This window comes from Rattus norvegicus, chromosome X (assembly GCF_036323735.1).
Source record: "Rattus norvegicus strain BN/NHsdMcwi chromosome X, GRCr8, whole genome shotgun sequence".
NCBI classification, from domain to species: Eukaryota; Metazoa; Chordata; class Mammalia; order Rodentia; family Muridae; genus Rattus; species Rattus norvegicus.
In genome coordinates, this window is record NC_086039.1 from 4,017,649 (window position 1) to 4,044,581 (window position 26,933).

The 26,933-nt window shown below is 43.2% G+C and overlaps 1 protein-coding gene across 1 annotated transcript; it reads right to left on the bottom strand.

The window, feature by feature from the left end:
- Nucleotides 1-9,216: 9,216 nt before the first annotated feature.
- Usp11 (ubiquitin specific peptidase 11) lies at nucleotides 9,217-25,388 on the bottom strand. The gene is made up of 21 exons (NM_001008861.2): nucleotides 25,228-25,388; nucleotides 17,536-17,645; nucleotides 17,233-17,363; nucleotides 16,949-17,066; nucleotides 16,433-16,578; nucleotides 16,229-16,290; nucleotides 16,009-16,108; nucleotides 15,491-15,664; nucleotides 15,243-15,401; nucleotides 14,678-14,902; nucleotides 14,474-14,557; nucleotides 14,286-14,380; nucleotides 12,889-13,095; nucleotides 11,961-12,010; nucleotides 11,492-11,770; nucleotides 11,337-11,407; nucleotides 10,970-11,082; nucleotides 10,533-10,682; nucleotides 10,333-10,448; nucleotides 10,057-10,145; nucleotides 9,217-9,975 (listed from the first exon to the last, which is right to left on the bottom strand). The coding sequence occupies exons 1-21, from the start codon at nucleotides 25,377-25,379 to the stop codon at nucleotides 9,841-9,843; spliced, it is 2,766 nt and encodes a 921-aa protein (NP_001008861.2). The 5' UTR covers nucleotides 25,380-25,388; the 3' UTR covers nucleotides 9,217-9,840.
- Between the last annotated feature and the right edge of the window lie 1,545 nt (nucleotides 25,389-26,933).

Here is a 26,933-nt window from a genome sequence, read left to right on the forward strand (position 1 = left end):
TATATGATCATGAAAATTTTCTAACTGCTTGCTTTTCTTACTGTTACAGAACAATGGACTCCTGGTATCACATGACCATTGTCCTCTTGAACTCTCAGGAGCTGCGATTACCTGCATGAGAATTGCCCATTAAGTTTCCATGGTGGGTTGTGAATGGAGAGGGAGGGTAACATGAGGCCCTACCACATAGATAGGTAGCTAACAGTAGCTAGATAGGAAGGGCTCATCAGGCCCTGGCCCTCCTTAATGATATAACTGACAGTTAACATTGCTGAGAAAGTGATACTCAAATGCCCAGATACTCAAGGTCCTTATATTAAGTAACACAGGGTTTGCATAAACTCTCTGGATTACTTACAATACCTAATAAAATACAGATGTGATCTACAGTTACTCTATTGTATTGTTTAGGAAACAATGACAAAAGAAAAGTGTGTACATGCTCAACACAGTTCGACTTTTGCACAATTACATTTTTAAATTTTGTTATTTAATGTGGTGAGGGCCTAAATGTCTATTTGTGCACCCACCATGTGCATGCTTGGTACCTGGCAAGACCAGAAGAGGCCTATTCCACCGTATGGGTCCCAGAGATGTAGCTCGGGTCATTAGGCTTAGCAGCAAGCACCCTTACCCACTGAGCCAGTTCACCTGCCCTGCTTTATTTATTTATTTTTGTTTCATTTTTTGTTGTTGAGACAGAATTTCTCTGTGTAGCCTCGGTTGATCTGCAACTCACTTTGTAGACCAGGCTGGCCTCAAACACAGAGATCTGCCTGTCCTGCTTCCTGAGTGTTTGAATTAAAGGTGTGCACCACCAATGCCCAGTGCCCTGTTTCATTTCATTCAGCACTGAAGGTGGAACTTGGGGTCTTGTGCTTGTTAGGTAAATGTTATATCACTAAGCTAGAATACCAGCCTAGTCTATTTGAAAATCCTATTGAAAGAAATATGCCCCCCCCTTTGACGCTACAGGTTGAGATTTCATCTTTTAGTTAGTGTAAACATTGAGCTCTAGTTGTATAGTTATAGATCAAGGAAAATGTGTTCAGACTGAGTCTTCCCTTCGACATTTTATATTGTGTAAACACTAGGGAACAAATCCATTTCTGTTGCTCATCACCATATGTTTTCCTCATCACTTATGGTTTTTCCTGGAATTTTGTGCATATCAGAGTACTAGAGGTAAGAGAACTGGCTTGGGTCCCAGCTTACTAAGCACATGCTGCTTAGTCAACAGTAGTCAGAGGATGCTGGAAGCCCATTCACTGAAATTGGTGTGTAGTGCAGAAATGTCTAGGCTAATTCCACTCTTGATGTCCCTCCTTGACATGTTGAGCCATAAAGATCCTAGTTGAAACTGGCATCATTGATTCTGGATTAAAAAAAACAACACAAGGAACTTTAAGGGGGTGTGGTTGTATGCCTATAATTCCAGCATCTAGAAAGATAAGGTAGGAGGGTTCACATGAGTTTGAGGCCAGCCTGGGCTACATAGTGAGTGCTAGGCCAGGCAGGGCTATAAAACAAGGTCCTATCTGAAAATAGACAACAACAAAAAATATATCAGCAAAGTGCCTACCACCAAGGATGACAACCCGAGATGGATTGGGACCCACACAGAGAAAGAAAAGAACTGATTCCCCTAGGTTGTCCCCTGACCTCCACACATGCGCAACAGCATACACATGCTCATATACATACATACTTTTGCATTCTCTTGATAAATTTAATATCCTAACAAATGTAATAACTCAACTGAAATACATGTTTAAGTAAATAAAAAATTAATGTAAATACTTTAAGTAAATAAAAATACATTTAAAACACACTTGAATTACTTTCTCAAATACAATTTGAATTATTTTTGATATATTATTTGAGTTAATTTCTTATTTTAGATTTATTTTTTAAAGATTTGTTTATAAGTACACAGTCGCTATCTTCAGACACACCAGAGGGCATCAGATCCCATTACATGGTTGTGAGCCACCATGTGGTTGCTGGGAATTGAACTCAGGACCTGTGGAAGAAGTCAGTGCTCTTAACCACTGAGCCCCATATTTCATATTTCCATTTTTAAATTTTATGAATTTATTTATTCTTCTCTCATACATTGTAACTCAACCACGGTTTCCCATCCTTCCTCTTCTCCCAGTCTCCCCTCCCCCACCCTCCTGTCTTCAGAAAAGGCAAGTTTCCCATGGATTGAAATACAGCATATCAGGGTTGGGGATTTAGCTCAGTGGTAGAGCGCTTGCCTAGCAAGCACAAGGCCCTGGATTCAGTCCCCAGCTCTGAAAAAAAGAAAAGAAAAAAAAAAAAGAAAGAAATACAGCATATCATGCTGTAAGACTAGGAACCTCCTGGAAGAGGTAACCAATAGGAGGAAAGGCTCCCAAAAGCAGTCAACAGAGTCAGAGGGCTTCTGCTCCCAGTGTTAGGAGTCCCACAAGAAGACCAACTATATAACCATATGCAGAGAGAGGGCCTAGATTGTCCCTCTGGCCCACTATGGGCCCAGGTTAGTTGATTCTGTGGGTTTTCTTGTGGTGTACCTGACTTCTCTGGCTCCTTCACCCCCTTTTCCACAGGATTCCTTGAGCTCTGCCTAATGTTTGGCTGTGGGTTTCTGCATCTGTTTCCACAAGTTGCTGGATGAAGTCTCTCTGATGCTGGATAGCCCAGAGACCAAGAGTAGAACCTAATAGTACATGCATCAGAAGTCAATGAAATGATTCCTAATGATGCTCTGCTATACTCATAGATCGGTGGCTAGTCCGGTATTTAATTTTTTAATTTGATTTTTGAATAATTTGAATCACATTTAATATTTTAAGCATAATTACCCTTTCAAAATAATTTGAAAGCAAACGCAACAATTAAAGTTAAAATTAATGTAATTTAGACTTTGCTTCACACTTACAACCTTTGGCAATCCTGCTACATTGCAGGCATCCCACTCTAACACTCTGTTAGAGTAAACAAAAGTGTTGTTTCCATGCTTCAAACTGTCTCCTGGTCAGTTCAGTTTTGTCACATGATTAGGACTTTTGGGTGGGGTGGTTAAGAAAATCTCCTGCAGTGGTGGCACATGCCTTTGATCCCACCACTCAGAAGCAGGTAGATATGAGTTCAAAGCCAGCCTGGTCTATTGAGAGGGCTCCAGGACAGTCAGGGCTACACAGATAGATGCTGTCTCAAAACAAAAGACAAGAACAAAACAAACAAAAAACCCTAGTATGCTTCTTTAAAAGAGAAGCAAGCTATTTTGCTGTACTTTGGGGTGAGGGGACAAAAGTTCACTGACAGCAGAACAAAGGTAGAAATTATTTTAAAAGTCTAAGGAAAGGAGTGCATACTACATGCTACACATAATTTGTAAAATAAGCAACTTTGGTGCTTTATCTTTAGTGGGGAAAATAGGGAGTTTTACAAATGCAAAACAAAATGTTTCAGAGGCAGAAGGCAGGAAGCTTGCCAGGAATTCAAGAGCAGCCTGAGCTACCTACTGAGACCCTTTCTCAAAGCAGCCAAAAGGTCTTTGGGTCTAAGCACTGTAGCAAAGACTCAGAGAACTATGGTAGAACAAGTGTGGGAAAGTTAATACTGAAGGGCTTAGCGGTTCTGTGTGAAGAGATGTATAGGAGACATTCAAATCTCAGCATCAGCTAGCTAAGGTGACACCCACATGGAGTCCCTACTGGGGAGACTGAGTCTAGGAGTTTAGGGTCAGCCTAGGCTGCACAGTGAGATTCTGGTTCAAAACAGAAGTATCATTTTTTCTGTAATAATTTTGAAAAGTGACTAATTGACATTTCTGCATGGTGCTCAGTTTCCATAAGCAAAACATGTCTAAGAAAAACAGCAGTTTTCTGTGACAAGAGTTCAAGTGGTTCATTCAAATAGCCCAGGGTCCTCAGCAGTACACAAAGGATAAAATTATGCTTCCTTTGGCCAAGATGGCATCCTTTCCACAGCTGGTAAGCCATAGAGGGCTTCCAGCCTACTGGGATCCTCCTTATTACCTACGTTTCTCAGCACACTGGAGTTGGAAGATGACAATGTAATGCTAGCAAATTCATCAGGAAATATCAATATTGTGGGGGTAGAGGTGTGTGTGTGTGTGTGTGTGTGTGTGTGTGTGTGTGTGTGTGTGTGTGCACGCGCACGTGCGTGTGTGTGTAAAGGTCAGAGGACAACTGTCTTAGGGTTTTTATTGCTGTGAAGAGACACCATGACCAAGGGAACTCTTATAAAGGACAACACTTAATTGGGTTTAAGTAAAGCTTACAGGTTCAGAAGTGAAGGTGGGAAGCATGGCAGCATCCAGGCAGACATGCTGGTGGAGCTGAAAGTTCTACATCTTATTCTGAAAGAAGCCAGGAGAAAACTGGCTTCCAGGGACTTAGGAGGAGGGTCTCAAAGCCCATACCCAAAGTGACACACTTCCTCCAACAAGGCCACACCTCCTAATAGTGCCACTCCCTGGGTCAAGCATATTCAAACCATCACACCACCTCAACCACTGTTATCATTTGTTTTATTTTGTTTTAAGACAAGGTCTCACTGGGAGTGGTGACACATACCTTTTTATTCTCAGTACTCAGAAGGTCAAGGCAGGCAGATTGCTGTGAGTTTTTTAGGCCAGTCTGGGTCTATATAGTGAGTTCCAGGACATCAGTGAGAGACCCTGCCTCAAAGAAAAACAACCCAAAAGCCAGAAGACACAACATCAAAATGAAACAAAGCATAAAATAGTCAGGGTCTCTCACTGGCCTGGAATTTGCCAAGTAGCCTAGACTGGCTGGCTATCTAGCCTCAAGGATATGCCTTCCTCCAGCAACTCCACAACTGGGATTATAAACTGGCACCACTGTGCCAGGTTTTTTACATCTGTTTTGGGAGCTGAACTTAGGTCCACATGTTTGTAAGACAAGCACTTTGTCAATTGAGATATATACCCAACTCGTGATCTATTTTTTAACATGATGAAAATGAGTGAGCTGGAAAAAGGACTGACTGACTACTTGTGTTCTGCAGATGTGGTGGCTTGACTCTGTAACCATCTATATTAGCTGTAAACCCAAGATACCTTCAATTAGCCACATTGTGGGTTCCAAAGGATCTCCGTAACAGATTCTAAGCTCTTAAACATTAGCTAAGGTGGTCCTCAACAAGTGGGAAACAACTGAAGCCCAGTTCTTTGAGAGATTACCCTTGGCTTGCTTCAATGTAGGGTAAAGTCTCCCCCAAACTGCAAAGGCAGCCCAGGCATGACAGCAGTGCTCAAACAGCTATGTCAGCATATAGGTCTCACCCATCAGTAAGAAAAGCTTTCAGGTGGTGGGAAGAAGCAGATGATGCAGTTCTTTTTTTCTGAAGTAATCATCTTGTTTGTTCTAGAAGAGATTAAAGTGTGTCATCCATCTCCCATGTCTCCATCCACCTCCCCCACAGCTTGATAAGATCCCAAAGCAGAAACAGCAGAGTCACCATGGACACAAATAACTGATGATCCAAATGCATACTCAGGAACACAAAATCACTTATATTCAAAAATAAGATCTACCACAATGAGTAAAGGCAAATGCATAACGAACAGAGATTCAAATAGGAACTGCCAGCCATTGTGTGTCCAGCTCTTACTGTTTCTTTATTCTCAGAAATGTATTCATCCACTGTTATTATGTTCTTCCTAGAATACTAACACACACAATACTAAGCAATCTGAAAATGCATTTCTATGAAATTTAGGGTACACTGCAGTTTCATTTGTGCTCTTGTAACCATGAAAACGCAGAGCAGCAAGATTTTTCTGTTAAGAGCATCATCATTCGACATGTTTCTTCTATAGCTGCAGAGAAAGAGGCCAAGGCCAGAAAGGAAAATCAGAATCAGGCCACATCTGGGTAGACTGTCTCCTTAAGTAAGATGGTGTGGAAGACACTGCTGCAAAATGTGAACTGGTGGCGAAGGAGGCAGATTGTGAAACATTTGAGAATGAAGTCTCTCCTGTTTCATCTATCTTGAGGATATCACTGAGCTCTGGAAATTGGATCATTTATCTCTAATGCTGGCATCTAATGATGCTTTAAAAGTGTGAATCAGTTTGGGAGGCAATGCTTTAAATAGGATGAATATATAACTATTGACTGTTTAAAGATGTACTGCAGGGTTGAAGGTATAGCTAGGAACAGGAGGATCAGGAGTTCAAGGCTGTTCTCAGTTGCATAGAAAATCCGAAGTCTATATGAAGCAGACTATATGAAACAACACATCCTCAGAAAAGTACATGGCCTGACATGGTAGCACACATCTTCACTAGCAGCATTCAGCATACAGGCAGATCTCTGGGCATCCAGAACTGTCTAATTTATATAGTGAGTTCAATGCCAGCCAGGGCTACAGAGTGAGGCCTTGATTCACAAAACAAAAATTGTAAGGAAGGCAGGAAGATTGAAAGTTCACAGCTACTATGGATTACAGAACAGTACAGAGAAAATCTGGAAAACTTAGCAAGACTCACCTCAAATCTAAAAAGATTTAAAATGGCTGGGAATGCCACCTATGATGGCTTAAACCTGGCAGCTCAGTACATAGGTGTCTGTGCTGGAAGGTATGTAGAGTACCACAAGTTCCAGGCCAGCCTGAGCTACAGAATGAGGGCCTGTTTCAAAAAGCGGAAAGGAGCTGGGAAATAGTACAGTTGGTAGCAAGCTTTCAAAGTGTGTCCAAGGTCACAGGTTCAATCCCAGGGTCACAACTGAATATTTTCAAAAAATTGAGAGGGGGGGGAGGGAGGGAGAGGGAGAGAATAGATAGATAGATAGATAGATAGATAGATAGATAGATAGATAGATAGATAGATAGATAGATAGGTGTTATATTTCTAGCTGGGTATGGTAGCATACACCTGTAACCCTCGCCCCTTTGGTAGAGGCATGAGGATCTTGAGTTCAAGGCCAGCCTGTCTCAGAAAACCAAAGCAGAAGGAGGGGCCTACTGAGTGATGTGCCAGGGACAGTGTTGACAGGTCCATGATGCACCGGCTGCAAAAGAATTCATTAAGACAGAAAAAGAAGGGGTTAGAGAGGGGCTGGGGATTTAGCTCAGTGGTAGAGCGCTTACCTAGGAAGCGCAAGGCCCTGGGTTCGATCCCCAGCTCCAAAAAAAAGAACCAAAAAAAAAAAAAAAAAGAAGGGGTTAGAGAGATGGCTCAGTGGTTAAGAGCACTGACTACTCTTCCAGAGGTCCTAAGTTCAAATCCCAGCAACCACATGGTGACTCACAACCATCTGTAATGGGATCCGATGCCCTTTTCTGGTGTGTCTGAAGACAGCTACAGTGTACTTATATATAATAAATAAACTTTTAAAAAAGACATAAAAAGACAGAAGTAGCATGTATAAGATATAACATGTGACAGCTACAGTGGGCAAGACAGGAAGTGTTTATGTAAACACATTCTTAGGGGCAGCTGTTATAATGGCGGCATGAGAAGGGTGTTCTATGTAGGCAATCAGCCAGTGTTTTAATGTTATGGAGGCCTGGAATAACTACAGTCTGGTTTTACTGGAGCTAGCAACAGCCTAGCCTTGAGGAAGGATTGTCCTGAGTCCAAAGAATCAAAAAGAGCTCAGCACAACCACCCATACCTGTTTGGAGACAACATGATGTTTTTCAGAGACCAATCTGCTGTTCAAGAAAAGCAGCCTCGTTCTGAGGTTACAACAGTCCAATGCAGCTGTTTATCTCACGTTGTGTCCACACTAGGGATGTAATACAATGGTGGGATGCTTTCCTAGCATGTACAAAGGCCTGTGTTAAGTTGCAGCAACATGCAAAACAAAACAAACAAACAAACAAAAAACCCCATGCACTTTCAAAACAGACATAGAAGTGATTTTTTGAAGTTAACTTTTGATGTCAACTTAAACAACAATAAACCAGTTCACACCATAATTCCAACATTCCAGGCCAACCTGGTCTATAGAGTGACACATATCTTGTCTTAGAATAAAAAGCCAGGAAGATGGCTCAGCCAGTAAAGGTGCTTGCTACCAAGCCAGCAGAAAGTTCAAGGGCAGCCTGGGCTATCTAAAGACCCTGCTCAAAAAACTAAAACAAAACATTCTCCTCACCCCACAAGGGTTTTTCTTTGAATTAGATTTTGAGAACTGTTGGAAGGGAAGTGAGAGAAGGAAGGACACCAATTGGGAAAAATCAGGAAATATGACTAGGGATATGAACCAGTTGGCAGAGAGCAGGGATATGAGCCAGTTGGTTTAGAGCATTCCTACAGTGCATGAGACCCCAGGGTCTTAGAGTTTCTGTTGCTGTGCAACATACCATGACCAAGAGAAACTTGGGAGGGAAAGGATTTATTCTGTTTATAACTTGTAGTCCCTACTGAGGGAAATCAGTGCAGGAACTCAAGGCAAGAATGGAAGCAATAGTCACGGAGGGATGCTGCTAACTAGCCTGTTCCTCAAGGATTGCTCAACCTGCTTTCTTAGCGCCTCCAGAACCACTTGCCCAGGGGGACACCACCCACAATGGGCTTGGCCTTCCAACAGGCCAATCGGGTGGCAGTATTTCCTTAATTGAGGTGCTCTCTTCCCAAATGACTCTGGCTTGTGCCAAGTTGACATAAAACTAGTCAGCATACCTGAGTATAGTCCCAGAGACAATAGAAACAGCTGGCCAGTCTGGCTTAGGTATACCTCCATAGTACTGAAGACAGTCTTCTCGAAGGGTAGAAGTAGGCTGTTAGTGTTGGTCTGGCAAGTGTCTTTATGCCCCCAAACAATGTTTGCTAGAGCTATGCCTGTCCCTTCCATGTGTACTCTTGGTTCATTATCTGTACTGCATCTCAGATCCCTCAAAAGATCTTCAGCTCAAGAATCCAGACTAATATTCAGATTTACCAATACGCTGACAGGACCAAAGCCATTCTTCACTTCTGTGCCTGTGTCCCCATCTGAAACTAGAGATGACAACTATAGCAAAAGTCCACTATGAAGGAAGATTGATATTTGTAAAATGCTTGGAGCCAGGGGATAGTGCATGCTTGTGATCCCAGTGTTCAGGAGACAGGAAGACTGCTGCAAATTCAAGGCCAGTCTGATCTTCATAGTCCTTACAGCAAGTATTTTAAAAGCTTTTGAAAGACAGCACTTGTTACTCAGATGATTAATAAACACTCAAAACTTCTAGGTGTTGTAGCCATACCTTTAATCCCAGCACTTAGGAGGCAGAGGCCTAATTTCTGAGCTGAAGGTCAGCCTGGTCCACAGTGAGTTCCAGGACATCGAGAGCTATACAGACAGACCCTGTCTCAAAATCAACAAACCCATTCAGAATAGCATCAACCACATACCTTCAGTAATTACACAGAACAAAGACCTATGGCTGGTGCATAATAAGTACATACGAAGAAATAAACCACACTGCTGAACATAGGAGTCTTGGTCTTTTTATGTATACTTAACACAGAGAAGGTATGGTCTCAATAAGAAAATACACTCTGTGTTCATGTGAACCCCCCCGAATCAGCCACTAAGAACACTTTGGCATGAGGAAAAGAGGGAAGGGGAGCATAAATAAGACTAGGAGGGGAAGTCACTGCTGTACGGGCACACACAGGCAGGAGCACACCGCCAGGGGCACAGGGCCTCTTCTTTCTGAGAGAGTAATACAGCGGTACAAGAGAACAGTAGCAACAGACTAAGCCTGCAATGTTGGGGGGAGGGGAAAGATGAACACAAGTAAGAGAGAGAGTAGACAAGAAAGAGTGGCAAAGGGGGCTTCCTTCTCTGCAATAGGTTTCAGGTCTCCTTAGTTGACATCCATGATGTCAGAGTTGGGTGTAGAACTCGAAGCAGGAGAGGTGGGGGTCTCAGATGAAGCAGTCTGGGACTGGCGTCGACCCACATCTTGGCGTTGATAGAACAAGACATAGGCTGCCTTGGACTGCAGAGAGAGGACATGGGTCAGTTTGGAAGTCAGATGGGGTAACAGAAATGGGGGCAAGAAGAGGCACAGAAGCTATACCTCAATCTGATTCTCATTCACAGGTGAGACACTGTTGTCATCAAAGTAGTGCCACTGGCCACTGTCCTTGTTGCAGGCAAATGTTGTATCTGAAATAAAAAGAAACCATTCTCACCACCCTCTTGGATCTCTAGAGTATCAAATCTACTTTTATGCTCCTCTTGCCTTTTATTTTGTCTCTGACCCATATACCTACTCATGTACTGGGTACATCCTGACCCCTAGCTTAGATCCCTCCCCACCAGGGCATGCCCCTGCCCACAGCCTGGTACATACAGTGTCCATCACGCATGCCACCATAATGGTTGGAAACTGCGATGAGATCATATTTGTACAGGTCTGGAGCAGACTCATTCTTTGGTTTGATGACAAACTCAGAGAAATCCAGATCCCTGTGGGTAAGAAGACAGTAAATACTGCTGGGCTCCGCATGTACCTTCCCATATCTCCCAGCCTTTCTCTGCAAAGCTCCTAACCGGATAGGAAACTGCACCAGGGTGTCCAGCTTCTCCCGGGAAAATTTGGAAAATGAAAAACGCTTCAGATGGATAATGAGAACTTCAGGTAGCATCCAGAGGTCCAGTTTCTTAGTGGCTAGCTGGTGCTGCTTGCAGGAGGAGCAATACCTACAGACAGAATCCAGATCAGGAATGAATACTCTGAGCATCTGGCTCACACCGCATGTGTTCTTCACACACCCCATCTAGCCTACAAAGCTTCATTTCCATTCATTCCCTCTCCTCCCAGACAGCTTCACTAAGAGTCTGTAGGCATGCACTACTGGTTGTCATTTTAGAAAGGATGCTCTGCTTTCAGTATGCCTGGTACTCATTTGCTCCTGTCTGTGAGGACTTCTGTTAAAGGGTCTAGCTAGTACAACTCATGAAATCTCTCCTGAATGCAAGGCTCTCACCAAGGGTTCTCCTTCTCAAGGGTTTCCACAGTGGTGAAGAGTTTGATGCACTCCTTCAGCTGCACTGGATTCTTCTTCAGCATGTATCCCACGCAGTCATGCTTCACATAGCCCTGGGGAGGGGAGTCAATGTTCAGAGGTTCAGACATGAGGAAGGCAGAGAAAAATAGGGCAGTGTATAATCACAGACCAAGTGGGTCAGAACCTGAGACCATGGTGCTCCCAGAGGTATGCAGGTGCCAAGGCCAGGCCAGCCCTGGGCCTGGATCTCTTGGCTCTATTCTTAGCTGGAGTTAGGGAGGATGTATAAACAGTTACACTGTGAGCTAAAAGAGTCTCCCATCCCTTGGGTCCCCTTTCCATTTACCTCAGCCTCTACTTCATCATAATAGCGCCTCTTCATCTCTGGTTCCCAATCCATGGCAATGTACGGCTGAGCTAGGGGTGCAGAGGAGATGGTTACACTCCTGTTGCTAGGATAGCCTTCCTCCTGTTATCTATAACCCTAGCCAGGTGACATACTTTGGGCTTCTTCAGGGGAGGTGGTCCGGTCACTGGTTCCATTGGAGTTCACTGTCTGCAGAGTAAACAATTGCTTTCGTCGTCGCCTTGGGGGCCACTGCGATGTGTGGAGGCTGTTGTCTAAGAGGGATGGGCATCTTCCGGTGACCCCAGAGCTGGTCCCAGCCTGCTCCTGCTCTGATTCTTGGGTACCATCATTATCGGTAGGTCCAGACATTTCCTCCTTTTCTTCTTCACTGCTGCTGTCATCTTCGACATCCTCATCCTCATTCTCATCACCTAGGATAGGGAGAATGTCAGAGATCAAAATGTGGGTACTCCAGGGAACTGGGCTTCAACACATATCTGGAGGAGCCTGTGTGTGTCATATATATCCCCCAAAAGGGATTCTCAGCCCTTCACCCCTGTTATGTAAGATACACTCATCTTTATTGGGCCTCTCTCACTTCTCAGCTTTTAGGGGACTCACCTTTCTCATCCCCATCATCGTCATCTGAGGTGGGTTTGGTCACATATCGTCTGTAATAGAGCAGAGAAAACTCCCAAGGCAGGGGCACAAGGGTAGAGGGGCATCCCAAAGTTTTACTTGGTAGTATGGTCAAGAAGTCAGGACACACACATGCAAGTCTCCCTCCCACCCCCAATCTGTCTGTTTTTTAAAATGCCATGTGAATGCTTCATACATTCCCAACACTTTTCTGATTTTATTTTAATTTTGAGATAGTGTTGGTAAGTTACTCAAGCTAGCCCTATGTGGCTTCTCCTGGCACAGCTGCCCAAGTAGCTGGAATGCACCACCAAACCTAGCAGTTCTTAATCATGAACCTGGGAAGTGGTAAAACAGCAGTGCATGAAAACACCAGTAGTGGCCTACATTCTTTTTTTTTTCTTTTTTTCAGAGCTGGGGACCGAACCCAGGGCCTTGCGGTTGCTAACCCAGGGCCTAGCGCTCTACCACTGAGCTAAATCCCCAACCCCGGGGCCTACATTCTAAAGCTGATATACAATCAGTTATGAATTAATGTCAAAGAAGCCTTTTGAATTAGAATAAAGCATTAATCCAGATAATATAGCTTTTCTTGCCTTCCATAGTAAGGACTGTAGACTTTAGGTAAAAGGATAAAACTACATCCAAATGTCTCTGTAGAGACAATTAAATACAAAATGAAGTTGTCTCTACTTTTTCTTGTCTACCTCTGTATTCCTAGGACCAAAGAGAAGCACTAGAGAAGCCAGAGGTCTAGAAAAAGAAAAATCCCTGCAAAGCCTACTGACATGTTCAATTTGAACTATCCTTTGGCTGTGCCAAACAGCAACTCAGAACTGAAGTCTGAGTACTGACCTTGGTCCCCTACCTCAAATCCACTTCTCCCTGCCCCTAGAAAAATGGTACTTACGAAAGCCGGTACATCAAGATGTTATATAGGCCCTCCCAGGAGAACCGGTCCCGGGGCACTGACACCAGGAGAGGGTGCCCAAAAAGTATCAGACCGTAGTAGGAGTTGTTGTAGTCTCTGGACGGGGTGCGCTCCCGCAGGTAAACAGGAACCACAATATCATCTCTTGAACCCTCAACAGGCTCAATCCGTCCAGTCACCTCATATCTGTGTGTGTTAGGGGGAGTAGTTAGATTTTTTCTTGACTGAGGCATCCCAAGAAAGATAAACCCTCAGTTGCTTCATCCATTCATCTCAGTCCAAAAAACTATGAGTTATTTTCATTTGAATTATTAGTGTCTGTGTGTGTTTGTAGGGAGTATACACATGTATGATACATACACATGTGGATATCAGAATACATTTTCAGGAGTCAGTTCCTTCCCTCATCATGGATTCAGGTTGTCAGGGTTTGTGCAGGTGCTTTTACCTACTGAGCCATTCTACCTGCCTCCCCCAAGTATTTTATCATTATTTTATGTGTATGAGTGTTTTGCCTGTATGTACATCTATGTATCACATGTGTGCTGGTGACTGCAAAGGCCAAAAGAGGGCATCCCTGGTGCTGGAGTTGCAGATGGTTGTGAGCCTCCATGTAGGTGCTGGGAATTGAACTTGGATCCTCTGAAAGAGGCTAGTCCTCTGTCTAGCCTTGTCCCAAAATATTTTAAAGGGTCTGAAAATCCATGAAGGACTTGGTATTTTATAAACTACCAGACAACTTCCACAGCACTTTTTTTATATGCCGTTTGAGGAAGAGCCTTGCTAACATGGAAATGCTTGGAGGAGAGTAATAAAAACAAGGATGGAAACATTTTCTGGTGGAAAACACTCATTTACAAAGAAAATTTCTACTCACACCATTTTAGTTGCTCCAAATTTAAAAACTGTTGTGGGAAGCAGGGCATAGTTCCGTGATAGGGCACTTGCCCAATATGCAGGGAGCTTGGGCTCTAAATAAATAATGAATACATTTTTATCGGAGCAGGTTGTTGGACATAATGGCATACACCTTTAATCCCAGCACCTGGGAGGAAGGGGCAAGATGAATCTCTAAGTTTGAGGACAGCCAGGGCTACACAGAGAGACCATCTCTCTCTCTCATGATACAGATCTATTATATAGATATAAATATTATATATACTTATATATATTCATGTTTATTTTCTACACTTATAAAAGTATTGTATATATTATATATACTTATGAGTATATATATGTATTGAACTGTAAGTGTAGCTCAAATGTTAAGAGTACTTGTCTAACATGCTTGTGCATTCTGGGTTCTATCCCCAGTAGGGCAAAACAAAAGGTGGGGGAACCATCCTCTATTTATTCGTATCGGTTTCCTCACTTACACAAAGATATCATCACGATCCAAGATGCCACTCAGAGGATCCTCCAGCTGGTAGAGCTTATAGAATCGGTGACTGAAGACATCAGCTACTATCATCTGGTAATAGGAAAAGGACATAGGGACAGTCAGTGTGCAAGGTTCTTTTTCCTTTAAACCCTACCTGCCCAGCCTCCCTCTTCAAAGTCTTACCTTATCTGGTGCAACACTTGTATGTGTGGACAGAGCCACACACAGATCTGAGATATTGCCCTTCTTAGGGACTACAACCCGGTGCTGAGGAGAAATAACATCCACAGAAGATCAAAGGAACTTATAGTAGGTTAATATAGAAAAGCTTGAGGAAGGCAATCAAATTCTGATTTAATGTCCCTCATTGTGTTCCCATAACCCCACCTGTTCTGGCTTGCGGCGGGGATCCATGGGGACAAAGAAGACCTCCAAGACCCTCCTGGAGCAGACAGGCAGTGGGACACTGAGGTAGCAGAAGGGGTCAAAGGTCACAGAAACATTGCCACAATCAGGGCACACCAGTGTAGACTTGAAGAGGCCATGGAAAGTGTCCACAATCACAGAATCATTTCGTCGTTTGTGGTTCTGCCAGGCTTCCTGAGCCACTTCCTGTTGAACAAATGTCATGGTAGGTTAGGGGAAGAGGGGAAAGTTTGGGGATGGACTCATAGGGGTTTGAGGTAAAGGACTCTGTTGAAGCCTAGTGGCAGGGTCACAGCTAGATCTATCTGGAACCCATGTTCCCTTTCAGAGCTGGCATTTTGCATGAAGGACAGGAGCCTGACTGGAGTTAACTCTAAGATAGGTATGGGGACAGATTTAGTGCTATGACTAAGGTTGAGGTGAAGGTCAAAGTAAGGGAATTGAGAAAATGGTAAGGTATTAGATAGACTGGGGAAACCAGAGACTTCCTAAGGCAGTGGCCATGTAGCTTTAATGGGTAGCCTACCAGATCAGGCCGCCCAGCACCATTGCATAGCTCAACATATTCTTTCTTTTTGACTCGATTGAGGTCCTCATGTAGTCCATCCAGGAGGAATGACAGTAGTTCCTGTGAGTCATGCTGCTGGTAGCCCAGAAACTGGGATGCGAAATGGCCAACCTTGTTCTGAAGAGACAGTAGATAGGAGAGTGAGCATGAGATAAGAGAAGCAAGAGAAAGGATGGTGGGAGGGAGCCCATGGGGTTGAGACACACCTTGAAAACATTCGGCACAATGGAGCGGTGGTAGCCAGACCAAGTCTGCTTTACCAGATCTGCATAGGCCTCAGCAAGCTCACCCTTCATGCCCAGAGGGTTCCGGAAGTTGAGCTCCTCCAGGTAGCGGTTGTTGAGAAAGTACTCCGTAAGCTGTGGCACATTGCTGAGGCACTGTGGTAGTAGGGCCCAATGAAAGAGGTAGAGAGGTAGGGTGGCATAGGTAAAAACAGAAAAGGAAGGGGGAGAGAGGGAAATGAGAGAGAGAAAGGTAAGGGGTTGCCATTGTGAATGCAGTATCAGGAAAAATCAGTATCTCTGGGGAAGGAAAATGGAAGGTGCCAAAGGAGGGAGGGAGAATAGGGAGCAAATGTGGGCACACCAGATCAGATTCATGGAGCCTTAGCTCTCCATCTGACCCCTTGTACTGTAATCTTCCTTCCCCCAATCCCAACCTCTAGCTCTGTCCCCAATACCTAACCACTATAGCTTGCCAGACATAGACCTAATAGCCCAACCTGTAGGGCCGAGTTCATGAAGCACGTGTTGCCCAGATTGGTAAGGCCACAGATGCCTGGTTGGCCCTGGAAGTCCTCATCCTCGTCCGGCATGTTGTTCCTGGGGTTGGATGAGAAACCCTATGAGCTAAGGTCGACTATAGGAGGGTGCTCTGTACTCTTAGGTTCTGTCTGCCTACTCTGGGGTGCCCCCACTCTGCATGACACCCCAAGGGCTCACATGCCACACAGCTGAGCGCTGGGCCAAGTGCCATCTTTGTTTCGGGTCTCCATGATGACCAACTGGGTATAAGGTAGAGAAAGAAAAAAGGAATGTATTAATGGAAGGCCTCAAGGGCACCCTGCCCTTCCCTCGTCTGACTAGTGCCAGGAATCCATCCACCTGGCTACCAGCACAGAGGAATCCCCCCCCCCCCACTGTTACCTGCCCAGTCTCAAGGCAGGCATCAAGCAGTGTGATCTGCGTGTTACATAATCGATCCAAAGAGCCCTCTGAGTTCTTGGTCCAGAGGCGCGTGTCTTCCTGAGGCTCTACCAGAAACTGCTCCCGGGCTGTTTGCAAGACTAGGTCTGTAGAGGGTGATGAAACATGACCACATCTTCTAGGACCCCATGTGATAGTGTTAACTCGTTCTCACAGACTTTGCTTACTTGGCCAATACTTTGTATCCTCAGATCATTCTTCACGCTTACAAACTCAGAATTTGAGACCTTTCCAATAAACACTCTTTTCCACCCCAGCCAAGCAACTGGAATATAGCCCATTTTCTGGAGACTCTAGAAGACACCCAGTATCTGTGCTTGACTTGGCCACCTTCCCCCACAGTTTAACTGGTGCCTTCTCAGGATGCAGTAGGCTGGTCCCCACACATCCTCAGGTTCACTGAGATATAACCCATGATTAGGAGCATGAATTTATTCCAGAGACCCTGAGACTTACCGACAGAATCAGAATAGCTAAACTGAATGGTGAGAGCTGTTTCCATATCACTGTGCTGAACGAGCAGCAGCTCTATTGGGTACACTTCCACCTTTCGAATGCCAGGAAGTTCTATGACCTGTGAAGGCAGAGGAGCACCAACACTCAAAAGCCCACCCAACTGACAAAAGAATGTAGGTATACACAATTCTGTACCTCCCTGAGCCTACACGGCCTTCCTCTTCCCCAACTTCCCAGAGATATCTAACACACACCCCCTCAGTATCTACCCCACCCATATATACCTTGCGCTCAATAGGTGGCTGGTCATCCTTTAAGCCATACCAGCTGACCAGGTAGTTCCAAGCAGGCGCTGGGAGCAGCACATAATCATCTCCTTCTACCAGTCTCTCCCTGAGGTGCCAGCTTATCTGATCTGCAGGTGTAGGGAGTACGGACAAGGTAAAACATGAATTAAGAAAGGAACTGTTAATTCTGACCACCCTACCAATGACTAAGCATAGAGAATGGGAATATGACCCCTCGTGGGAACAGAAGGAATCAGAATTCCAGGGCAAGGTTAATGGGGAGAGGCAGAAGCTTAGTACCTTCAAAGAGCCCCGAATTGTTGATACTGCCAGGAAAGGTGCTAGCATCTTGATCCCCTCCCTTCACATACGCCTCCCACTGTTTATACCAGTGTTTCTCCACAAGGAACCTGGAACCCAGACAGACAAAGGTGTCATATTCAGGAGCTAGCTATACAACTTTTCATCACTTGCAGTTACTTGTAGCAGCACTATGTAAATATAAGTAAAAGGCAAAATTTATTCAGTGAAATGCACATTTCAGTATTGGATAACTCGATTTTTTTCTTTATTCATTCCCATTTTTTTTAAAATGAGGTCTTGTACCAGGTCTAGTCAGGCCTGGAACATACTACATATGTAACCCAAGCTGGACTCAAGCTCTCTGGTTCCTTCTGCTTCGACCTCCTGAATCTTGGGATTAAAAGCTGTGTACATAATCTCATGGCTCAGCTATGCTGTGAGTTTGATTTGGGGTCTCTTTTGAGACAGGGTTTCACTACATAGTCCTGGCTAGCAGAGAACTGGCTGCCTCAATCTCCAAACTATAATTATAGACATAAATCACACTTGACTTTGTATTTCTGTGTTTGTTTGGTTAGGTTGGCTTTTTTTTGTCTGTACATTGCCCTCCCAACTCCCCAGACCTTATCACTTATTCCAGAAAAAATACACATCCCTACCTAGGAGCTCATGCCTGAAAATCTATCATTCAACCTATCAACTTCTACACTGTCATTCCTCCTTCCAGCTTTACTGGCCTCTACCATTTATGAAGTTCACTTAATAAAGCTATAGGTAATAGTATTTTCAATGCAAAGAGGGACACTGCTCAATTAAAAACATTAGTTTAGTTTCTGGCTTTTTTTTTAAAGACAAGATTTCTCTGTAACAGCCTTGGCTGTCCTGGAACTTGTTCAGTAGACCAGGCTGGCCTCAAACTCATAGAGATCTGCCTGCCTCTGCTTCCCAAGTACTAGTATCAAAGGTGTGCACCACCACATCCAGCTAAGATTTTATTTAATTATTGTATCCCTGTGTGTCTGTGGATAGAAATGTATACATGAATACAGGTACTCACAGAAACCAAGGGCTTCAGATCTTCCCTGGAGTTGGAGTTACTACAGGCAATTGTGAGCTACCTGACTTGAGTGTTTGCAATAACCCTCTTAACCACTGAACCATCTTTCCAGCCCCTCATCTTCCTAAAAGCACAGATTTAGAAGAAAATTAATATTAAAATCATTCTTTAGCAAAACTTCAGCTAGTTTAGGATGGGGATATAGCTTAGTGGTAGACCATTTACCTAACACATAAGAAGTCTTACATTGAATTCTCTCTCTCTCCTCTCCTTCCTCACACTCACACACACACAGACACACACACACACACACAGTGCACCACACTAGATACTACAGCATTTGGGAGGCAAGAAAATTACTTTGAATGTGAGCCCAGCCAGGGTTAGAAACTTAACCTCACACAAACGGGGAAAATAAATGTAGACACCACTCTGGGACAGCCTCACAACAGAGCACTATTGACTCAGGGCAGGATGGGCTTTACAAAGCAAGGCCACTGTTGACTGTTACCTGGCCAGAAAGAGTTAACTCTACTGCCATAAGCCCCAACTACAAATGTTCCAGGGCACTGCATCATTGAAATACTGCTTAACTACCTGCACAGAACACCCCTGCCTCAACAAAAGCCATCTCTTACATAATAAACTCTCTTCTTGTGCCCTTTTCTGCCTTGAATTCTTTCATTATTCATATCCCCACCATCCTGCATAATTAAAAAACTTATAGGTGATAAATATGACATTGCTCTATCAAGTTTATTTAAATACATCTAAATACACATAAAGGCATACTAGTGAGTTCTTTACTGCCCATTATCCTGTGGCCAATACACCCAAAGATGATTAAGACTTAGATCTTCAGTCACTTGTTTCTTGTTACCAAATTATTGCCAGTTCTTAGTGCTTTTTTATACTTTTAGTAATGTGTATGTGTGCCTGGGTGCAAGCATGTGCATGTAATTGCAAAGGTCCTCAGAGGCTAGAAGGCATGAGATTCCCTGAGGCTAGAGTTACAGGTGTTTGTGTGCCATCCAATGTGGGTGTTGGGAACTAAACTCAGGGCCTTGGGGTTGGGGATTTAGCTCAGTGGTAGAGCGCTTGCCTAGCAAGCGCAAGGCCCTGGGTTCGGTCCCCAGCTCTGGAAAAAAAAGAAAAAGAAAAAAGAAAACTCAGGGCCTCTAGAAGCAGTGTGTACTCTTAACTGCTGAGCCATTTCTTCAGTTCCTCTTTTTACATAATATCTTTTGTTTGAGACAGGGTCCCACTACGTAGCCCTGACTGGCCTGGAACTCATTATATAGCCCAGGTTGGCCTAGAACTCAACTGCCTTTGTCTCCAGAGTGCCAGGACTAAAAGGATGCATTATGAATGAATGGCTACATACTCAATTCAACTCAATTCATCTTTTTTGTTGTTGAGACAAAGTCTTATGTAGCCCAGGCTGATCTTGAACTACACGAAGATGACCATAAAAGCCTAATAATCTTTACCACTATGTTCTTATAAAACTTTTTGTCTTTCTTGTGACAAGACACACTTGGTAGCTCGGGTTAGATTGGGACTTGTGTTGCTCTGCTCTTGCTTTAGTTCTCAAGTGTTAAAACTTCAGATGTTGTGTTACCATGCTCATCTTGTTTTCTAAATATTCTTCCAAGGCTGGCCTCAAACTTGCCACAATCCCCATTTTGGTCTCTTAAATGCTGAAATCAGACAAATGAGTCACCATGCCCACAACTAGGTCCTGTTGATCTGTCTTTCCAAACTTAAGATAATGACACTGTGAAAATGCCATAATTATCTCCGGGAGATAACATAAGGTTGCTTTTCTCCTATAAAAAGACAATAGGAATAATCATATAGATCTTAAGTTTCCCAGATATTTTTTTAAACAGGGACTCACTATATGGCCTAGAACTCACTGTGTAGACAACTAGGCCTCCCTTTATCTCTATAGTGCTGGGATTAAAGCATGTGTTACCACACCTGGGAAACTTGTAATAACTTTCACTTTTCCAACTTTTTTTTTGAAACAAGTTCTCATGTAGCCTACATTGGCCTTGGCTCTCTGATCCTGTGCCACTACCTCCCTAATGCTGGGATTAAGGAGCTAGGATATGTGTTACCATGCCCAGTTCTTCCTATTAAAATATTTTTGAAAATGAGAAATCCAAAAAATGCACTTTACAGGCTAGGGTAAAACTCTCGGTCTGGAGAGATGGCTCAGTGGTTAAGAGCACTGTCTGCTCTTCCAGAGGTCCTGAGTTCAAATCCCAGCAACCACATGGTGGCTCACATCCATCTGTAATGGGGATCCGATGCCCTCTTCTGGTGTGTTTGAAGACAGCTGCAGTGTGCTCACATACATTAAATGAATAGATAAATAAAATATATTTAAAAAAAAAAAAGAACTCTCACAAGTCTGTGGCCAGCCTGGTTTATGTGTGAGACCTCAAGGGAAAAAATAAAGCTTATCTTCCTCAGTTGTATAGAATATGGTACTGTAAATATCTTTCACCAATACTCTTAAGGTCCTATGAAACTAGTTTCTCTTCATGTGCTGTTAGTGCATCTCTCTGAACCTAGCCACCCTTCTTCCTTAAGAACTCCTCAGTTGTTTTACTGGTTAGGAAGTTGTCTGTACCCTGTACAGATCTAACCAAAGTCTTAACTATCCTTGACTTAATGTGTAGACAATTCACTGTCACAAGAACTAAAACTTTCCAAGGAAGCTGTCTTTTCAGAGATTGGAATGTGGTCTCAAAACATAAGCTCTTTAGGGGCTGGCTCAAGTGCTGGCTGTGTTTGGATCTTCAGTATCTACAAAAAAAAAAGCTGAGCAAAGAGTCTGGCACGAGTCAGGTGGTGGTGGTAGTGGTGGTGGTGGTGTACACCTTTAGTCCCAGCACTCAGGAGCCAGAGGCAGGTAGATCTCTGCGACTTTGAGGCCAGCCTGGTATACAAAGTGAGTTCCAGGACAGCCAAAGCTACTGTCTTGAAAAAACAAAGTTTGGCATAGTGGTAATCTTAACACTTGAGGTGGGCATGGAGACAAAATCCCAGAGGTTTGCTGGCCAGTCTAAAACAGAGGTCCAGGTTCAATGAAAAGCCCTGTAGCAAAAAATAAGGTGTAAGGTGGGTAAGATGGTATAGTAGGTAAAGGTGCTTGCTGCCAAGCTTGCTGACCTGAATTTGATCCCCCAGAAAATACAGGGAACTGTGTCCTACAAGTAGTTTTCTGACCTCCTCCAGCACATGCTGTACCCCACCCTGCCCCCAAATAAATGCATCTAAGAAATTTAATCAGTAAACATGACCAAATTAATTAACTGGAATTGTTTTTAATCTATTATTAAACTAAGGGTGGGAAGTGCAGATAATACTGACAGATGTATGATTTGAAGCTAGTCCTTGAATTCAGATGCTTTATAAATACATATTTCTCAACTGTGACACAAACCCATATAGAACTCTGAGATACTTTGCTCTTACCTAATTTAGATAAGCATCAAAAAGTGGAGCTTGGCAAAATGCTTCATAACAATTCCAACAGGAGAAACAAATTGGCTTTAATACTCAACCAACACTGGTGTGGTAATTATTTTTAATGAGGTGAAGTTAACATAAAATTAACCCATTTTAAAGTGAACAATCATTAACATTTAGTACATTCACAATGTTGTGTACCCACCACCTCTACTTACTTTCAAATGTCTCCTCACCCCCAAAAAGATCCTCTCCTGGCAGGCTAATTTAAAAGGCTATTGGTAAGGATGACAGGATCATGTGTTATCTACCACTAACACAATCATGGCACATCTGTCAATGTAGGAAAGAGGCATAAACCAAAGCTTTGAGAACTGTCTGTACATCTCCAAATGAGTTATAAAAACAGTATGGTTACTGTTGTTTTCAGGATGGATTGAGGCTAGTCTTTGCTGGAGAACTATGAGATAATGGCAGAAAGACGTCACTATATCCTTTAGTTTTGGAATTGTAATTTATCTCCCTAGTAATGCATACACATTTCACTGGCAGTGTTGTTTAGGAAGCCTGTAAAGTGGGAAAACCTGGAAAAGGTCCTAAAGTGTAAAGAACATCAATAGTCTAATGTGGATGTCCCTGATGGAGAGAGGAAGGGGGCTTTTGGGCTGATGCTGAGAGAGATTAGAGAGAAAGGGTACCAGCCTCCAAAAGCCTTGCAGGTCACTCAGGATTTTACCATTTATACTGCATGAGACAGGAAGCTCTTGGACATCTTGAGGAACAGATGGACATAACATATAAATAAAAATTTAAATATCTATTTTAAAGTTACTGCTTAAGAGAAAAACAGTGTCTTAACATTTGAGAAACCTGGCAGAGCTATAACCAACCAATCAAGGTTAATGTCTCAAATTACATCATAAAGATACTATTTACCATGTAATAATATAAGAGCTTACAGTATGTATATGGTCTATTTCATAAACACATTTGTATATATAGTATATGTCTACATATACAAATTTATATATGAATACTGGAAGTTTATTATGATAATGAAATGTGAAAAGAGACCTTTAATTCAAAATTTAGGGTGCTCGTTTCCTATGACAATGGAGGGGAATTTCTATCTGGGAGAAGCAATATGATTGTTTTAAGGTAATGTTCTGAATCTTCACATGAGTGATGATGAATCCACATTTAAATTTAGTAATTTTTCTTTGAAGTAAACTCACTGAAAATGGGTTTTTAAAAAAGCCAGGCATGGTGGAGTACACCTGTAATCTCAGCCAGATTTCTGAGTTCAATGTCAGCCTGGTATAGTGACTTCCCTGACGGCCAGGACTAGAGACCCTGTGTCTAAAAAGAGGGGACAAAATAATACAAAGACTTCTCTGTATGCCCTTAGATTCCCCAAATCGGACACACTTTATCCATTTGTTCTATTCTTTTTTTCCCCATATCATCTCTGAGGATATTTTCATTTATCTTAAACTAGACAAAAAGTGTGCAATGATGGTATACAGCATGATGTTTTGATATATACATTGTAAAACACTAAGTCAAACTACTTAACATACTAATTATGCCACATATTTATTGGTGTAAGATCATGTAAATATTAAGCAATTTTCATGTATAGAATAGGATGTTATTAGCTCTAAACACCATTTTGTACAAGGAAGCTCTTGAATTTGTTCCTCTTGTCTAACTAAAATTTGCACCCTATGACCAGTAGTATTTCCATAGCTTTCTCCCTCCCATGTGCATTTTAACATAAGATAGTTTTTCAATTATTTGGTAAGTTGTTTACACAATGAATGGTTCCTTATCCCTAAATTTTCAGTCTGTATTTTTCACCAAACAAGGGATATTCTTTCAGAACATTACAATTATCACAAACAAAAAAATTATCAGTACCAATATTTTATATACTGGCCTCAGTCAAATTTCACCAATTGTTTTCCAGTAAAATTTATAGTGAAAGAGAAATAAATTATGAGAAAGAACCCTCATTTTAAAAAATAATTTATTTTTCCTGTTCTAGGATCCAAATTATGTGTTGCATAGAATTGTTAAACTGCATTAATTCCTTCAATCTGGAACAGTTCTTCAGCATATGTCTTTCACGGCCTTGCCATTTTTGAAGCATACAAACCATTCCTTTCAGCAGGATGTCCATCAATTTATGTAAAATGTTTTATACTATCATCTTTGTAGGTCTTATGATTTTCACAATTTAAAAATAAACGAGAAGCAACTCAGAAAGAAACCCGGGGAGCAGTAAATTTTAAGAGGCACTGATTAGCATTTTTTAAAAATCGGTCTGACAATTTGTCAAAAGCTGTGGATTCTTTTTAAATACCCATTTCTACTGATTACAAAATATTATCACGTAGAAGAAAATTTCCCAAATAACCTTTTGTAAATCGCCTTTGCTTTCTCCTGTTCTAGGAAGGAGACCTTAGCTACGGGGGGAAAATAATCAAGAAAACAAAAACAAAAAACAAAAAAATACCGCGTCACAATCTTTGCTCTTTTGCAGGCGCCATTTTCTGCCCGAGGCACTGCCCCTCCTCCACAGTTTGCCCCTCCCCAGACCTTCACCTCGTTCCCAGGAGCCAGGCACCCTCCCCTGTACCACACTCCTCCGCCCCTCGGCCCACAGCTATAGGCTATGGAGTTGCTCTTCAGCGGACGCCACCAAGCTCGCTGGGTTCACAGGCGCTTCGAGTACTCGTAGGCCGTTCCTTTCAACCGACGCAACGTTTCGTAACACACGCCACGCCCCCGCCTTAAGTATGGAGCCAGCCTCCTTTCCAGGCTCCAGGTTCCCCCAGACGCAGTCCCCTCTCACCCCCCTCCCCAAATGATGCAGTCCCGACTCCCATGGTCATTCCCTTCCCACCCCACCTCTACCAAAAACCCCATTTTGTCCTCAGGCGGCTGACTGCCCCACTCGGGCCCCGCCTCTTCCCTAAAGGTTGAGATTCATTCACTTAGCACCTCCACGCCCCCTCTCTACCGCCAGCCCGAGCCCCTTCCCCGCCTCGCACCGCTTCATCCTCAGAATTTGATTTCTAAGTACCCCGCGATACTAACAACCCCACGGTCCCCTTGGCCAAGGCTTCATTGAAGCCCAGCCTCACCAGCTTTCGCCAGCTCGCAGTGGACGCTCTCGCCCATTCCCGATTTGGCGCCACTGTTGATCCAGGTCTGGCATTGCCTCGGGCTGTGTCTCTCTGTCCTCAGCAGAGGCCGGGACGGCAGCTGCAGCTGGGTCCGCTGCGACCGCCGCCATCACCGTCCGTCCTCCTCCAACTGCCGACGCAACTGAAGATAGGAAGACGACCCTCAACTGGCACTTCCGGATTCTGTCCCGGAAACGGAAGCAGAGCCCCCCAACAATCAGGGGGCTACTGCCATCTTGGAATCGTCACAATTTGGTCAAAATTGGGTGGTGGTCTGTGGTCTCTGTAACCAATACCAGGGGTTAACCCTCTAGTTTAGAACTAAGACGTTAGTGCCTTGTGGAATTCTCTAACACCAGGGCACCAGGTGAAAAGGTGGAGGCCAAAGGTTTCCAAACTGAGCAAATGTGTGTGTTTAGAGCCTCACAAGGAATGCTCAGGGCAAGTCTTTCACTGCAGACCCCTATTGTGAAAGCAGCATTTCTGTTAGCCTAACTAGAATTACCTTTCATGTCCATCAAAACCAAAAATGTATGGTCTAGAGAGATGGCTCAGAGGTTAAGGGCACTCCTTGCTCTCGAAGAAGATAGGGGTTCAATTCCCAGCACTCACATGGTGGCTCACAACCATCCATAACAGCGGATATAAGGAAATGTACAAGGTACACATATATGGTACACATATATGGATACAGGGTAAACAACATTTATATACATGAAGTAAAGTAGTTTTTTGTTTGTTTGTTTGTTTGTTTTTATCAAATAGAGTTTACTATCTGCCTGAGAGCCTGAACTAGGGTGTGGCTCTGTGGTGTGTGTGTGTGTTTGTGTGTTTGTCTTTTCTGTCTTTGAGACAGGGCCTTTTGCTAAATTGCCCAGAATTTCCTCCAACTCTATGAAGCCCAAGATGGCAAATGATTTGCCTTGATCCTCCTGCCTCAGCCTCAAAAATGAAGGATTGCAGGCATGCACTTCAACACTCAGCTTCTTGAACTAGAGACAAATCTGATGTGTTTGTTGGAGGCAAAACAAATAGTGACTCTGCCCAGTTTAAGTGACTTACTTGTTGGATTTAAATAGTAGCCTTGGATGGCGATAAGTGTATTTTGTTTTTTGCCCATGAGTAACAATGCAGGAAGCCGACAGTCAGAAATGTGATATCATTTGTCCTCAGCTAGGATGTGCCATAGCACTGCACACCTAGTTCCAGAACTGTGTCCTTAAACACCAGGTAGATCCTCAAACTGTGGTCACATGCTATCAGCTCAGGAAACCCTCTCAGGAGGGTTCACAAAATCAAGAATATTTCTGCAGTATCTTCACTCATTTTCATGCATACACAGTGGAATTATTCAGAGGGTATCTTGGACTAAGCAAAAATTCGTTGGGCGTCCTCAATCTTTAATATAAAGGAAATATAATGCCAAACATGTGAGAACCATTGAATGGGCCAGGGGTTCTTTTGGTGTTTTTTGAAATAGGGTCTCAGTTCTGAACATGAAGCTCAGATTGGCCTTGAACTCATGGTGATCATCCTGCCATAGCCCCCCTAATGCTAGGAGTACAGGTTACAGGTGTACCAGGCTCTATGTCAGACTTCAGTACCATTGCAATTTCTTTCTTGTGAGAAGCAGCACTTTGGTGTATTAAGCTGTTCCCTGATCT

Coding starts and splice junctions, on each gene's coding strand:
- Usp11 (NM_001008861.2), bottom strand. CDS start 25,379: ATGGCGGCGGTCGCAGCGGACCCAGCTGCAGCTGCCGTCCCGGCCTCT. Junction 15,665..16,008: donor TCATGAACTCGGCCCTACAG/GTTGGGCTATTA, acceptor CTACTACCACAG/TGCCTCAGCAATGTGCCACA. Junction 9,976..10,056: donor TGAATGAGAATCAGATTGAG/GTATAGCTTCTG, acceptor CTCTCTCTGCAG/TCCAAGGCAGCCTATGTCTT.